The sequence below is a fragment of the Euprymna scolopes genome, chromosome 23 (genome assembly GCF_053919585.1).
Source record: "Euprymna scolopes isolate OS-2025 chromosome 23, ASM5391958v1, whole genome shotgun sequence".
NCBI lineage: Eukaryota > Metazoa > Mollusca > Cephalopoda > Sepiida > Sepiolidae > Euprymna > Euprymna scolopes.
This window is the reverse complement of record NC_136504.1, coordinates 122,242,034-122,258,940: the sequence shown is the minus strand read 5'-3', so window position 1 is coordinate 122,258,940 and position 16,907 is coordinate 122,242,034. Positions and strand designations below refer to the sequence as shown.

At 35.3% G+C, this 16,907-nt stretch overlaps 1 protein-coding gene across 4 annotated transcripts in view; it reads right to left on the bottom strand.

Annotated features, from left to right (window-relative positions):
* Positions 1-1,104: 1,104 nt before the first annotated feature.
* LOC145246187 (uncharacterized) overlaps positions 1,105-16,907 on the bottom strand; it is a 76,469-nt gene continuing 60,666 nt past the window's right edge. For 2 of the 4 annotated variants that reach the window (XM_080108057.1, XM_080108056.1), the window contains one exon: positions 1,105-4,503. In XM_080108057.1, the coding sequence (XP_079964183.1) occupies positions 3,281-4,231 (951 nt within the window). In that variant the 5' untranslated portion in view covers positions 4,232-4,503 and the 3' untranslated portion in view covers positions 1,105-3,280. Of the gene's footprint in view, positions 4,504-15,575; positions 15,657-16,907 lie in introns of all 4 variants that reach the window. The other 2 variants (XM_080108059.1, XM_080108058.1) reach the window with 2 other exon arrangements.

The window sequence follows — 16,907 nt, the reverse complement described above, 5'->3', positions numbered from 1 at the left end:
GCATGCACATCTATATACATATACACACCCACACATAAATCAGAACCGATACATTAAAACACACATACGCATACAACCACACACAGACATAACACCCCTATCACTAATACAACACACTGAACAATATCAACCCTACTTAATCTCGAAATCAACAACACTAGGAAACACCTAAAACCATAGTATAATATCTGTTCCAACACCTTGCTCCCCCCTCAGTCAGTGGAGGAGAAATCTCTCATGACTGAGACAACTATCATCTCTTCTATCATCCCCCTCCCATACATATACCCCTCCAATTGGCCCCTCTCCTCTTGGGAACGAGATCTTCCCCACGCTAGGAACCGATCCTGGGTCTAGCCGTACCCACATGGGGGAGACAAATAAATAGAAACATTAAAAAATCCCCTATACATATTTTTTAATACACCCTTCTATCTAAACAAACATAATATAAAGAATACCCGAACAGTCTAAGACTGAAACGAAAAATCACAATAATGATATGACAAATTTGTAGATTAACACTCTCAATTAAATCTCCATTCCAAAATGAAATACTACTTTTATAGGTGATTGCGTGTGAAACCTTTAAAAACTTGACGGAAAGCAAAGCAATCATTTTAGTATTTAGAGTGGAAGATTAGTTTCGAATATAAATTTTATGTAAAATAATCTGTAATTCGTTTTTGTGACGCCAACTCGCTAGATTTCGATCCGCCATTTTAGTTCGCACAAACAATATATTATATATATCTATATATTATATTATTATATATATAATATCACATATATATATTATTATATATATTATATTATTATATATATAATATTATATATATATTATATTATTATATATATTATATAATATATATATATAATGTATATATTATATATATATTATACATTTTATATATGATGAGAATAATGGAAATATTATTCTGACACAATAGAGAAATAAAAAGACAAACCAAGTTATATGTTCAACGTTTCGTCTTAATATATATGCACCATGTCAAGCAAAACGTAATTTTTTAGCTGCAGCTTAAATAAAGAGAAAGAAACATTCATGGGAGAAAAGATTAAGAAAATAACCCGACTTAAAAGAAATGAGTTTTATTAAGGTGAAAGTCTTGATAGGAAAAAGTCTGTAATCTGCTGGCAGCCAAGAGTTATCTTAGCAGAGAGGGAAAGATAGTGAGAGAGAAAGGAGGGGGATTCACCTATGGAAGCCAATTCAAAGTTCGTATAAATTTTATTTAGAAATTGTATTTTCCTTTTTTTAGACCAAGGAAAGGCAATATAACGTTCACATTTCAGAGTCGAAATCTTCAACTGTGGTTTCAGGTAACTAAAAACCTCCGCAATGTATCTTATGTGTTCCTTTCCTGGGATAATTATGCTTTCAAATTTGTCACATATATCCGCTATATTAATGTCTAGTTAAGACAGAAAAGCTGGTTCTTTCTCATCCCTTGTCTCAAATTTTCCTGAGAGTCATTCCAACATGTCAGGTAACTTGACATAGAGGTGCTTTTATCTTTCAGAGGAATCAGCAATTCTTTTTCTTTCAACTATTTTAATGTCTAGTCAAGTTTTCTTTGCTGAATAACTCTTTAAAACATGTCAGTTAACAGAGACATATTTAACCCTTCCTATCGGTAAGACTCCCTGGCATTCCCTTTCTTCTTGAAGGTTAAACAGCTACTGAATTTTCCTTTTCAAAAATGCTCGAGGATTTTGGCACACAAAGAGAGACTCGCCTAATACGTGAGCAGAATGGGATCATGTGACATAGAAGAGAAGGAGGAAGAATGAAACATACAGAGAGGGAGGGAATAAGAAAGAGAGAAAGATACAAAATACAATAAGGAGGTTAATAACATACATTTCATTTTTGTGGAGTGTGGAAATGAAATTAACCACCATGTTCAAATAGACCATGATGATTGATGACAATCGTAATGTTATGAAAGTGGTAATAAACATTTTAAATCTTTGAACAGTAAGGAACTGAAATGAAAGAAAATAATTGTGCTTGGTTAAATAAAAGTGATAACGTATAGAATAAATCAGTAAAAGACTTTAAACATTACAAAAACACATTTATGTTTCATTACAGTCCTGAATTGATTTTAGGTGAGAGCTGATTGTATTTTGATTGGACGACTGTTCTCGTCCTGGGTGTTATTCTTGCAACGTTTCAGTTGATGTAGCCTCCGACCTAATGTATACGCTTCATAAAAATTGTCTATACCAGATCTTTTGTAATTTGGATCACATTAAGCTGTTGTTTCACGATGCCAGCTGTTGTGGTTGGCTCTGGGATACCTAATTATTTTCGTTTCTACCAGTAACATCTCGGATCCATTTAATCTCGTCATTGTAGATAGATTCATTTTTGAAGAGAAGCCTACAACCATCGTTCAGCTTTTGCTTTGCCACCCTTATTGTGTTCCTTATTCAATTACAGTAAAATAGTCGTGCGTTTATATTAAAATATTTCTTTTCGATTTTTGCCTATAATGGTTTTCCTTTTTCTTTTAGCAAGTGCTGAGATCCTCAATCAAGTACCCTCACAGTCTTTCAGTTTCCATACTTTTGTTCTATATTTGAGACTAAGCCTAGAGATGATGTTTTTCAACTATTTCTGCACTGCAAAGGCAAAAAGGAATGCTGTTTGACAATTCTTTTCTGCAACAGTTTAGCTGATTTTGCAGCTTTCGTTTTCACAACTTCGAAGCTTATTTTTCTCTCCTGTGTTCGAATGTATTTTAGTAAAAATTCATTGTAAATAAAAACCAACGAATTTAACAAGATTACAGTTTCTCTCTTTAATTTCATTTTACTTTCGTAAAATTTTGCAAAAATCTAGACGACATTTTCTGGAGCTTACCCTTGATCTCCATATCATATAGATAAATATCTTACATTTAAACTTCTTTAGGTCTCAAATAATGAAGTTAAGAATATTAATTTTCTCTCTCCAATTGATCAGTTATATATGTTATAATGTACCTGTCTTGTCTCTTGGACTTACTAGATTCCAGGGCAAGAATGCATCTAGTCAGGTGGAGTATTAAGCTTAGTGATGTTACTATAAGTAAAATCACTAAAAGAAAATGCACCATATCTCATGTAAGTCCCTGTGCATTGGACATACCAATGAGATTTTTGGGGAGCTTTGAATACCATGTAATTCTCAATATTCAGTCAAGGTTTACTTATAGGGACAAGTATCCTCATGCCAGGTTGTCCCAATGAACTCATGAACAGAGAGATCTTAGACAATCAAGGTGTGTGTTCGCATGTGCCTTTTAAGATGAGAATTATCTGAAAAGGCTGCTCCACAAATCTCACAAGAATATGGTTTTTCCCCAGTGTGTGTTCTCTTGTGAATTTTTAGAGAAGAATTATTCGTAAATTCAGATCCACACACTTCACACGAATATGGTTTCTCTCCTGTGTGTATTCGCATGTGATTTTTTAAAGAATCATTTCGTGAAAATTTAGAACCACAAATGTCACAAGAATATGGTTTATCTCCTGTATGTGTTCGAATATGTTTTTTTAGATGCGAATTATGTGTAAATTGAAAACCACAAATCTCACAAGAATATGGTTTCTCCCCAGTGTGTGTCCGCATGTGTTGTTTTACCTCATAGTTACGTGAAAATGAAGAGCCACAAATTTGACATGAAAATGGTTTCTCACCTGTATGTATTCGCATGTGGTCTTTTAAATGCTGATTTTGTGAAAATGCAAATCCACAAATTTGGCAAGCATATGGTTTCTCTCCTGTATGTGTTAGCATGTGTTTTCTTAGATGCTGACTTTGTGAAAATGAACAACCACAAATTTGGCAAGAATATGGTTTCTCTCCTGTGTGTGTTCGCACATGTTTTTTTAGATGCTGGCTTTGTGAAAATGAACTACCACAAATTTGGCAAACATATGGTTTTTCTCCTGTGTGTGAGAGCATGTGAGTTTTCAGTTGATGTTTCCATGTATATGCCACTCCACAAATTTGGCAATCATAGGGTTTCTCTCCTTTATGTATTCGCATGTGGGCTTTCATATATGATTTATCTGAAAATGAAGACCTACAAACTTCACAAGAATATAATTTCTCATTTGTATGTGTTCGAACATGCTTTTGTAGATTGTCATCTTCCGAAAATGTACAGTTACAAATAAGGCACGAATATAGCATTTCTTCTGTGTCAGTTTTCATTTTTATTTAAAGTAAATTATTTTAATATTTACATCAATGTCTTTGCTTTGGTCTGTACACACACAAACTTTCTTAAACTTTTTCACTAAAAAACAATCCATTGACTTTATGAATATATCAGTTCTTTCTTATCGCATTTTCTTTTGCTTTTTTAACTTATGTAGTATTGTGTTGTTTCAAAAAGACATATGGCAGCAATAATCTAAAACTGATATGAATCTTCTTCCATTGTTTGCTGAATTGGGAAACCATCATGCTCTAGAATAGATGATCTGTAAATATAAAAGTTTGAAAAATATATCAGACAAATATTTTAAATTACTTTGTTCGTTTTATTGTTTCATTACAATAAAGTAAAAAGGTTACTTTTGTTTTACAATATTATTTTATTTCAACACTGTTATATATTAAATAATTTATGCTAGATGTCTTAAACCTATAATATTTAACAGAAATAAAAACTATACAAAAACATGTAAATATATTATGAATATATAATTATCACTCTACTTAGATACACTATTCCAAACAAAATTTCTCTTGACTGTGTGTATGCCAGCTAATACTTTAAAAATACAAAACAGATATATCACACTTACATTATTTAATAGAAATACTACACTAAAAATGTAATTGAACTATGAAAATTATCTTTATTGCAACGTTATAATATACATATATTTTTAGAAGTCAAGCTAAATAAACATCATTATTCCTTGTTTGTAGAAAGTTTTTATTTTTATTTACTATTATTTCACTTATCAAAAATGTTCGTTTTATTTGAAGTAGTTATATCAGTTCACATCTTACTGAAGTCTCATGTATAGAATTATAGAAAGCTGTCAGATTGACGTGTGAAAGGGTATTTCTTCATATGCAAACTTTAGACTGACCAAATCTCTGTTTGTTAGAGTAGAATTTAAATTAGCATGTTTAAGATGCTGTCTGTCTTGCTGTCAATTGTGTACTCCCCAGACAAAACTATGTCCTCCTACCTCTGTTTCAAATGACGGCAACCATTTGGTTAGAAAAAATCTGCTAAATGCAAGATGCATGAATTATACTAATAATTCGATTATCTTTATACTTTGATCATTATTTATGCATTCATGCTGGTTAATAGCTGTCAACTTCACAATTTTGTCAGATCCTTAATCGGTGATAATAATCGGTAATGATAAACTGTAAATATATTAGTATACAGAACACACAAACACACACACACACACATATATACTTCAATTAAAGAGAAGACATTTTATATTTATGATTAAAAGCCAAGAAGTAAAAAAGCTGAACGGTAATGCCGTCACTCATATAGTGCTGAATCTCTAGCTGCAAGTTTGTATGAGCACCACTAAAAATGGAAGATGAGTCAAATTCTGAAATTAGTACCACGTGACTAGTTTTTGAACATATGATCAGCTATGTAAGACTCGGATGTGTTACTTAGAAGTCCATTGCTATGTTAATCCAATTTATGTTTTTGCTAAGTATGAGTTGTTGGACTACTATCCCATCTTAATAACTGAATTTTCCCAAATAAAAGTCAATACAGTAACTAAATGTTCGATTCACATTCGTTTACCATGGTTATTATCAATAAATGAAAAATATGCCAAGCAAATCAGCTCAAAGTAGAATAAAATTCATGCCTAAGACAGGATGCTAATAAAGCATGATTTATATAGGGCACAAAACTGATGCTTGATTTTTGTAAAGCATTAAATTAATTTAGTTCCTCCAAATCCAAACAATTCAGTCCTTTAGAATCTGATCTTACTATTGTTTTTATGGACGCTTGAAGCCTTTGAGAGGTCCAAGTTTCTAATAGGGACATGGCATTAACCAGTCATCCTTGATCGAATTGCAGAGTTTCTTTTTATATGCAGGTTTTATTTGGTCAGCACGTTATTCTGTTACCTCATTCTGCAGTTTGGATGGCTCCTGGTTTTCCAACCCCTTTCACGCGGCTGTCCAAGCCTTCTGCTGCTGGTCAAATTCAACAATAAAGTCTGGCTGGTCAATCTTCAGTGCAGTGCACACTGAAACCTTCTCCGGAAACTGTACCGCCCCCTCCATCTGTGTTATGTGAGCACAACTTGGGGCTCTGATGGCATTATAGCCACGAAGCAGGTCAAAGCTCAGTGGTTTCTCAAGCACTACCAGCACTTTGACGTTAATCAAATTTCCAGTTTTTGTGTGAATGTTCACAATGCCCACCATGCAACATGTCCGCGTCTGCCCATTAAGGGTGGTCACCCTTATATTCTTCTTCTTCCAAGTGTGGCAGAGTTCCGTGCTCACTATCGTGTGAGAGCACCCCAAATCAAGGAGTGTTGAGCATAATATCTCATTGATATAGACCTGAATGATTGGAAGCACCTTATCTAATTTCTGTTTGGGAAAGAGGTCCATGCTGGCACCTTGTCCCCGACCCCATTTCCTGCACAATCCTGGGCCATATGACCAGTCTTATTACATCGGTAGCATCAGACAACTGTCAGTGATCACCAGCAGTTCCTTGTAATGTGGCCCTTACCATTGCACCTATAACACACAACTTCACCTTGCAGGCCAGGCTCTTGAGATGGTCTATCATCACTTGGTGTGGGCTGTACAGCAGCAACTATCGGTCCTCTCATCTCATAGGTATTCTTCATCACAGTCCTGGCCTAGTCTACCAGGTCATTAAGGAACAATGAAACTATGTTGACCTTGCTTGCAGTAGTTGCTTTGCTCCAGTTGGAAGCCCTGCCAGAAATTTACATGCCAGGGTCAACTCAGGCAACCCACCAAACAACACCGGCAACTTTACCAGCTTGGCCAGATAAGTCGACAGTTTTGCCTGGATGTAAGGTTCTTTCCTAAAATTGCTCCCAAGCAATGGTGTGGTTGATAGCAAATGCCTTGTATAGTGCTGCCTAGATCCTTTCATAATCCTGTTTTTTTCTCAAGACTAAACTGTTACTATACTGCAAAAGCTCTTCCGGGCCTTGATAAGTGGTGATCACTGTGTAAAAAAAAAAAAAAAAATGTAGAGGAACCACGTGTTCAATGGTCTTCATGCTAGACAACAGGCAATGCAATTCCACCTTTTACACCCAGTCAAGTACCAGGGTCGAACCATCGAATTCTGGTATTAATTTAAGGTCGTCCCCCATTACACAAAAATAGCTTGCCGTTAAATGGGCTGGTAAACAGCAAATAAATAAATAAATAAATAGAATGAACAAAAACTTCACCTAGAATTCGTCACTGTAAACGTCATCACTCACAACTTTCTCTTAACTTCTAGCACACGTTCTTCCCCTCACCTCTGCCAACTGGCATTTTATTAAAAAAACTGACTCCATTCCATTTGCATAAGTGTGCAGTAGGCGGTGTGATCTCCTGCTATGCCACGAAACTACACCTTATAAAGCTATGCCTGTCATCTTTAATCTTTCTCTCTCAGATTCCACTTGAAGGTAAGTTGTATAGCCACATAATACACACATATGGGCGCTTTCTTCTTTGTTTATTACATTCAACTCTACAATGTGAAAAAGAGAATCCAGTGGCAACACAACTATAAGAGTCTCCAAATGCAATTGCATATAGAGCAAGCAAAAACAAAAACATTGACAAAATGCATCATGCAAGATTAGCAGAAATCATTGGATTTAAGACTTCTGCCATCTATCAAAACAGCAGCTATCTTGGAGGTCTCTGACAATAAACGGAGGCTTTTTTACCATCAGAGACCCAAACATCATTCCATCTGCATGATAGTACAAAACGACATAATTGCAATAGGCCTGTCAAATGCAAAATATACAACACTGAACAAAATCTCAGCTGTCTGCCATTTTAATTCAGACCTCCAAAAATACTCTGAGTGCTTTACATCATTCACCACTCTGGTGAAAACAAAGTGCATTCCATCCAAATGAATCATCTATTTCAACCAGTATATGGAACGCCAGGAAACAGTGAGAATATATTTGCTGCTAAGTCCAGAGATTGTTATGAGAGATTCAATAAAGATGCTGGGTGAGCAGTATGGAAGCGCCTATAATGATAGAAGCATTCAGTACAAAGTTGAATACCTCTCAAAAAAACACCAAAAAGAATTCTATGTTGGATTCAGTCTATTGATTTCCTGCCACAATGCAATGTAATGACGAAGAATAGTCCCAAGTATATAAACCACCATGCAGATAGCAAGAAAATGCTCAGAGTGGAAGTAAGGCTGAAAAAATCAGTTGTTATGGCTGTAAAGATGCTCCCAAAATATAATCATGTAACATGGCTTGTTATCATGTACTATTACAAGCTTAATGCAGAAGGCATGACCCTAAGAAGTCACAGAAATGGAAGCTCCTGGATAATAGGGGGTACAGCAGCAGTATCCTTATTTGGATGTATCGTATACATGCGCCTTAAAAGAAAATCCTAAACTCCAAAAATGGCCAGTCTACCAGAAGATTGGATGCAAGCAATACCTCCATTTACTTACAAATTTTGTAGGTGTCAGAAATGAATGGAAAGCAGAAATGGAGAAGCTAAGTGGAAGTGAGTTGAAAGAAATTTTGTGCTGACAAGACTGCTATTTAATTTTTAACACCATGACACCCAAGTTATATGAGAATGGGGAGAGTCTAAGAAAAGCAGATTGGATCTGTAAAACGTGTAATTTTGCAAATAGGTCAAACACTTAAAAGCAATGGCTAAAGTAAACAGTCGTCCTTTGAATGTAGAAAATCTTAGTAAAACCTGTGCCTCTATTCTTTCTCTAAATCAGCTGGTGACCATGAAAACGAGGGTAGTATTGCCTCACTCTGGTAACTTTGTGAAAGGAGATATATATGAAAAAAAAAGTGGAGACAGTTCAAATACCTAATAGATAAAATTTGAAAAAGATGTCAAGTGAAATAATTTGCAAACATGCAAAAAGTATATGCAAAGTCAGAACAACCTTGAGGAGAGATACATTGTCATCCTCCAGGACAATTATGCTCAATGACGACAGTTGAATCAAGTCAGAATCACAGACACCATTAAGTCTTAAAAATTAATGTGTACAAAGAGCAACCATTTGATGGGGTAGCCTGGCCACTCAAAAGAAGGAAACCGATTTAAAGTCCCAGTTTTCTAGACCAACCTATCCATAAGCTAGCACTGTTCCTCTGCCTTGAGAGCAGAAGTGATGGGAAGTAGTTATGCCTCCAAAGATATATAGAATTTTTGAAGATGTAAATTGTTGTGGCCATGGTTTGACACTGAAACCAATAGAAACCATATCAAGCTGTAAGAGACGAAAATTCACAAGACTGAATTTGGAAGAGAGTACGGCTTCTGCCAGATTCATCTTCCATAGGATAGAGGAGTTTTGGTATTCTGGCCCTTTGCAAATCACAATGGTAATATATCAAGGCCTGATAGCCCCTAGATAAATACATCACTATAAAATAAGCCCTTCAGATCATTCTACAAATCCAGTAGATATCTTACAACCTATGCAATTTTTTTTACCTGTAAAAGAGTCAAATATGACAAATGATTGAGTACCGTTGCTACATTTGGGAAAAAAACTGGTAGAAGCACCTTATCCTGACTTGACAGAGTTAAATATAGACTCTGTAGCCTAGTAAAGGATGCCCTTTTCTCTTCTCTGCAACCGCTTTCCCACAGAAGAGACAGTGTTATCCTGTATCTCTTTTATCGTTATTTTCATGGCAAGTACTCATCTGAGCTCCAATCTATGGTATTCCCTTTCCATCTTTCATAAAAACCACTTGTCTAACTAAAACTACTATCGATAATTTCCCCAACTCTTTACCTAAACCTAAATGTATATTCCACATACAAAGCTTCCTTCTTAGAACTGCATGTTTGTGGAACTCTCTTTCATTTTCCTGCTTTTCAGACCAAAATATTATGATCTTCAAGTCCAATGTAAACAAGTTCTTGATGATCCATCTCTTCAAAGTAATCCTATTTACCAAATACCACTACTAATGTTTAATATGATACTGTCCCATTGACTACAGTACAGCATTAACCGTTATCCTCGAGTGGCCTTGGTTCTTGACAAATTGTGACCCTATTTGTAAATAAAAATAAGATAGGTGCCATTACTTTTCGGGTTTATGATTTGGTCAATACTCTGAGCGATGTAATATCACAGAGGGCATACCAATCGCTTTTTTAGCTTAAACCCCAGAGAGAATGGGTCCCTTGATTTTGTTGTCAAGCCACCATTTGGTCAAGTCAATGTAGTAATCCTTAGAAGCGCCAATGAGTTTTCCTAGCTGCATATGTACAGGAATAAAATAATTCTAAACATTATTAAAGCAGTTGTTAATTATTTCAAGCATATCAGGAAGCTAAAAGAAATCACAACTTGATTTTATTTTGCATAAAAAATAATGAATAAAATGTTTTAGTGTGCCTTGTTTTAATAGAATATGTTTTTCTGTTTTTAAATTCTTTTTACACTTCTAAAAATATATTACTTTAATAAATATTTATTGATGTTTTTAGTCTTTAAAAAAACTAGATAAAAGGTGTTTGTATTAATGTTTTGAAAATATAAAAACAATTAACAAACATAATGCACACAGATATGGCATTAATATTTTACATGAAATCTACTTGTATTTTTTTTTACACTGTGATCACCACTTATCAAGGCCCGGAAGCCACTCAGGGATAAAGGTTATTGCAAGTACATTACGTTAGTGTGGAGATTTGATGAAGTGTTTACTTAATGGGGCGGTTCATTAGGAATTTGTTAACATTGGATTTGAAGACATCCAAGTTTTAGTCACGTGGGAAGCAGGCAGACGGAACAGAGTTCCACAGGCGTGCAGTTCTAAGAAAGAAGCTTTGTTCAGGGAATCCGCGTTTTGATTTAGGCACAGATATAGAGTGGGGGAAATTTTTCACAGTAGATTCAGCTAGACGGGTGTTTTTCGTGAAAGATTGGCGAGGGTGGACCAGAGATTGGAGTTCAGACGAGCACCTGCCATGGAAATAATGATAAAACAAGGATAGGCTCACAACGTCTCTCCTGTGGGAGAGAGGTTGCAGGGTAGAGAAAAGGTCATACCCCACTAAGCCACGAAGTCTATTTTGTACTCTGTCAAGGCAGGATAAGCTGTTTTTAGCAGCTCCTGCCCAAATATGGCAACAGTATTCCATCCTTGGACGTACTTGGCTTTTATATAGATAGAGAATTGCATCAGTAGTGAGATATCTTCTGGAGCGGTAGAAGGATCCCACCATCTTTCCAGCAACCTTGGCAACAGACGTGATGTACGTGTTCCATTTCAGATCAGGAGTAAAGGTCAAACCCAGAAGCTTGTCAAAACACGGGGCCTCACCCAGACGAGAGCCATCCATCACAATTGATGCCAGATGGGGATCAGAGCATTGATGATGTAAGGATAGGAGTTTGGTTTTGGATGCATTAAAGGTAACCAGCCACATCTTCCCTCACTGAACCACGCGCTCGAGATCAGAGGAGAGAGAATCAGAGAGAACTTTGTCATTTACAGCCTTTGATGTGTTGCCGTAGATGGTCGTGTCATCAGCATAGATGTCAACGAATGATTTAAGTATGTGTTTAGGGAGGTCATTGATGTAGATCAGGAAGAGAGTTGGGCCTAGGATTGACCCTTGAGGGACTCCAGCATTTATATTGCAGGCCTCCGATTTTTGCCCATCCATCTTATGAGCCTATCGGAGAGAAATGATTTCATGATTGAGAAAACATTTCCAGTTATACCGTAGCTGGAAATCTTGTGAAGTAGACCCTTATGCCATACCTTGTCGAAGGCCTTTGATATGTCAAGAGCAATTGCCCTAGAAAGGAAGCCTTTGTCAAGAGATTCACTAATCCTGTGGGATATAACCGTCAGCACATCTGCGGTAGATCTTGCAGAAGCAGAAACCATATTGTGTGTCACTAAGAAGGTTATTCCTGCTGAGGTGGTTGACTATTTCTCTATCTAATATGGATTCCAGCAACTTACTCATAACACACAGGAGACTTTGGTCTGTACTGAGAGGGAGATGACTTATCACCTGAATTCTTAAATACAGGGCAAACTGATGAGGTCTTTCAGGGAGTCGGAAAGCACTTCTCCTTAAGGCAGTGCTTAAACAGTTTTGTAAGTATGGGAGCAAGTTCTGGTTGAAGCTTTTTTAACACTATAATTGGGATGTCATCAGGGCCAGTTGCTTTACTGGAATCTAGGTTCTTGATTAGCTTGGCGACCTCATGCACGGATATTTGTATGTTACCTAGCTTGTTCTGTGTTATAGGAGGAAATATGGGGAGTTTATAGCCTTCGTCGCATAGGGTAAAATTAGCTGCAAAGTTCTTTGCAAATAGTTTGGCCTTGTCTGACGCTGACGAGATGACCTCTGGTCCATTGATAATGGTTGAGATAGAACGCACACTTCTGTTCAGGATCCTATTTGTTATTTGCCAAAACTGGTGGGAACCAATCCGCTGATCAGCTACCTTGGATTTAACAGACTGGGCATATAGCTCTCTATCATTTTTTATTACTCTTTTACAGTGGTTGCTGGCAGTCCTGAAAGCAACTTTAGTCTCAGTGCCTCTATTACGTTGGTATGGAAAAAGTTATTTCTGTGCATGATAGCAGCAGCACATTCTGGGGAGAACCATGGCTGGCTGTTAGGTTTTTGTTGGAATTTTTTAGGTGGTATGAATTGGTCTATGCCTACCATTAACCATTCGGTCAGATCTGATACTATAGAGGACACTTCCTTTTTAAACATGGAGTGCAGAGGTAAATCAGATATGAATGTACGGAAGCTATCCCAGTCAGCCATAGAGTATACAGTACGGTGGAGGGGTATGTCTGGGGGCTTCTTACATTTCGTTTTTATCTTAACTGATACGACGGAGTGGTCGGAGGATCCTAGAGGAGAATGAATGGAACATGAACATAGCTCAGGGGAAGTTGAGAGAAAAAGGTCTAGGAGGCTTGCATATTGACCGGGTGTAGCTTGCACACAGGTGGGTCCACGAACAATTTGAGTGAGGTCATAAGCAATGGCAAAATCATGGAGAAACCTCCCCTCATCATCTGTCTTATTTGAATGGGTCAGCCATTCCACGTTATGGATGTTGAAATCACCACAGATGTGGATGTTAGCCGAGGGATGTGAAGACAGTATGTGGTCTATTTTCTCAGATATACTCTTCAAGATAGTAACTCCACTGTTGTGGGGCCTATAGAGGGCAAATATAAATGCAGTGGTGTTAGCAAGTGCAACCCTGAAGCACATATAGGGTAAATTAGGATCTTCTCTAGAGATATCCCTGCCACACGGGAAGCCATCCTTAATGTAGGCACATATTCCATGTCCATGGCGATCTTGGGTGTCAGATTTAGCTGTTAAGTTAGAGTATCCGTTAATTATGAACTCATCTAGGGAAGTGGTCGGCCCTATTCCAGTTTCACTTAGAAATAATATGTCCGGTTTCGTCTCCTGTAATTGGGTTTCAACCTCTGGAAGGTTGGAACCTAGACCCCTGATGTTGGAGAAGGAGACCTGGTAGTAGGGGTCTATGTTGGAAGATGGGGTTCTAGGTTGTATTTTGTTATAAAGCTTTTTATTCCAAAAATATTTTCATGATACAAAAAAGTCGTATTAACCGGTATATTTGAACGATTTAACTTGCTATACTCACTTATTTATTGTTAGTTTGTTTTCATTTTGGTTTTTGCAAAAACACGATTTTAAGTTCATATTATCGTTAGTAAATCATTAAATAATCATACAATCTTATGAAAAACATATAAACTATATTACATTATGGCTATAAATAAATAACATTGTATGTTGTTTAAAAATGAACAAAATACCATTACGTGGTTATATACAAGAAAACAACATGCAATTATGTTTAAAAAATAAATAATTAACATGGCATTATTGTTAAAGAAAAGTAAATGTGACATTATTATTAAAAATAACATTACCTTATTATAAAATAAATAACAGTATATTATGATGAAAATATGAATATATAACATTACATTATGGCTAAAAAATCAGTAATTAATATTATTATACAAAAATAAATAATTAACATTACATTATGGTAAAAATTAAATAACATTAAATTATTGTTAAGTAAATCAGTAATATTACCTACTAGCTAAATAATAAATAAAATTACATTATAATTTTAAAAAATAAATAGCATTACATCATGGTAAAAAATAAATAACATGTAATAATTGTTGAATAAAAAAGAATATTACCTACTAGTTAAATAAGAAATAAATAATATTACATAATGAATAAAAATAAATAATAGTACATTATGGTAAAAGATAAATAACATTAAATTATTGTGAAATAACCAAGAAATATTACCTACTAGCTAAATAATAAATGAATAAAATTACATTATGAAAATAAATAAATAATAGTGCATTATAGCTACTAATAAATCAATAACATCACATAGTTATAAAATGAATAACTAGTATTACATTAGGTTAAAATAAATAACATTATGTTAGTTCAAAAAATTAGATAAAGGACATTAAATTATAACTAATAAAATACAGAAATAATATTACATTACAGTTGAATAAATAGCATTACATTATTTTGTAGAAGTAAATAGGTAACAATATATTATGGTTGAAAATAAATCTATATCTACATAGTCATAGACACAGAAAAAAAATGCTAACATTGGTAATGGTTATAAAGTCGTGATAATCTTACGCTAAATTTATATAGTAAAGTGACCTCGATTATAAAACACTACAATTCATTAAAAAAGAACACGGAAAACTATTAAGTAAAATAATTGTGATTAAAATAGGATTTTAACCACAATTATTATAAAACAAAACTAAAAAGTATTAAATTAGAATACAATTCTTTAAACGTACAAAATAAAGTATGTTCATATATAAATTCTATAAAATGCATAACTGGCTTTCATTAAAACAAAATAATTTTGACTACTCTCGATCCAAAAATACAACATAATTTCATGAATTAATTACTTTTAATTTTTGTCCCAAATCCAGTGTGGCATTTTAAGGATGACCTATCCCATCCATCACCATCTAATAAAACAATTTATTTAACTAACCTTGTACAATACTGTGGAGGAAAGCTTATCTAATTGGCGATCCCATCCACCATGTAGTAAAGTAGGTGAGAGAAGAAAAGGTCGAGTAATGAAGACACAAAGTACACCGATATGCAATAACTAATAAATGTAGATTCATTTACATTTAATTACAAATCAAGATGTAAGAGTTTATAGCGAAAGATGAATGAGTAATGTTACTTGCGTTTAGGCCTCAATATTCTTTGAGAGTTCGAACATGGCTTTGCTATTGCCAGAACCGGAAAGTTGATTCCGTCATATCTGCATCATCATGAGGTCCAGCAAAAAGAGAAAGAAAGATACAAAATGAGCTGTATCCTCCCCTTGGTGGCAAGACGTGGTGTTATTAGAGTTGAAGAGCAATAATTGTTTTTACCTTAAGGTCCTTCGTTTGTGTCTGAGTGTCTGTGTGTGAAGAACTAAGCTCCCATAATATACCCCCCTAGTTAACTGATATAAAAAATGGAGAAAAATGCATATATATGTCCGTGTCCAGTGTACAGTATGAGAAAGAATTTTTTATTAAGTGTCAAGGTAAAGAAAAAAGTTGCGACGTTAAAGGATATCAGACAAAGAGTTCATGGCTTGTGTAACTATGGAATGGTCACATAACGGCGTAGTGAGTTTGAGTGCAAGTGTTGCAGTCATAGACTGTATTGCCACGGAGTCTATGAAGTGTGTGCAAGTGTCAGCACAGTGGGTTGAAGTTAGTTCACGTTGGTCATGAATGTGTCGATTACATGCTAATGGTCACTATGCAAGGAAGTAATTCTGTCTGTAGAAAACTGTGTCAAAATTGTTCAGGTGATCAGCATAATCAGTGAGTTGACCAGATCATGAATGCCCAATGATGAGTATCTTAGTTCATATGATGCAGCTTACTCATATTAGCTGAGGAACTTCGGTGAGGTGAAGTTGTGAGATCCAGAAGTTATAGAGCTCAGTAAGCATCTTTTGCGAGTTGCTTGTCAGTTTTGTTGCTAGGTTGATATTTCATAAGGTGTTGCTGGAAAGGGTTGATATGCCGTAGCATGTTGTAGATGCTTGATATGCCGTAACATGTTGTATAGGGCTGATGTGTTGCAACATGCTGCTGTGAAGGCTTGATATGCCGTAACAAATTGTTGAGACTTGTTGTCACTTGTTCCCTTTCATAATTATGTTGAAATATGTTGGAATAGTGTGAGAATTGCTATTTGAGTTTTTCTGTGGGCTTGTTGCAACATGTTCTCCATGACAAAAGAGAAAGCTGAAATATTTTTTTTATATATATCGCACATGGTCAAAAAAATATTTCGATATAGTGAAGAAAGTTTAAACTTATGACATGTAGCTGTATGTTTGAGATTTCACCATCCCACAGTGAAATTTATATATAATTTCTGACATCCAAAATTACGTTGAAAATGCTATTTAAGTTGTTAAGATTCTTGTTTGAATAAAGAAGTTCTTTTCGTTCATTGTAGTGGTGGACGTATGTTGCTGGAGTTACGTCTGTGCTCTAGTGTGACA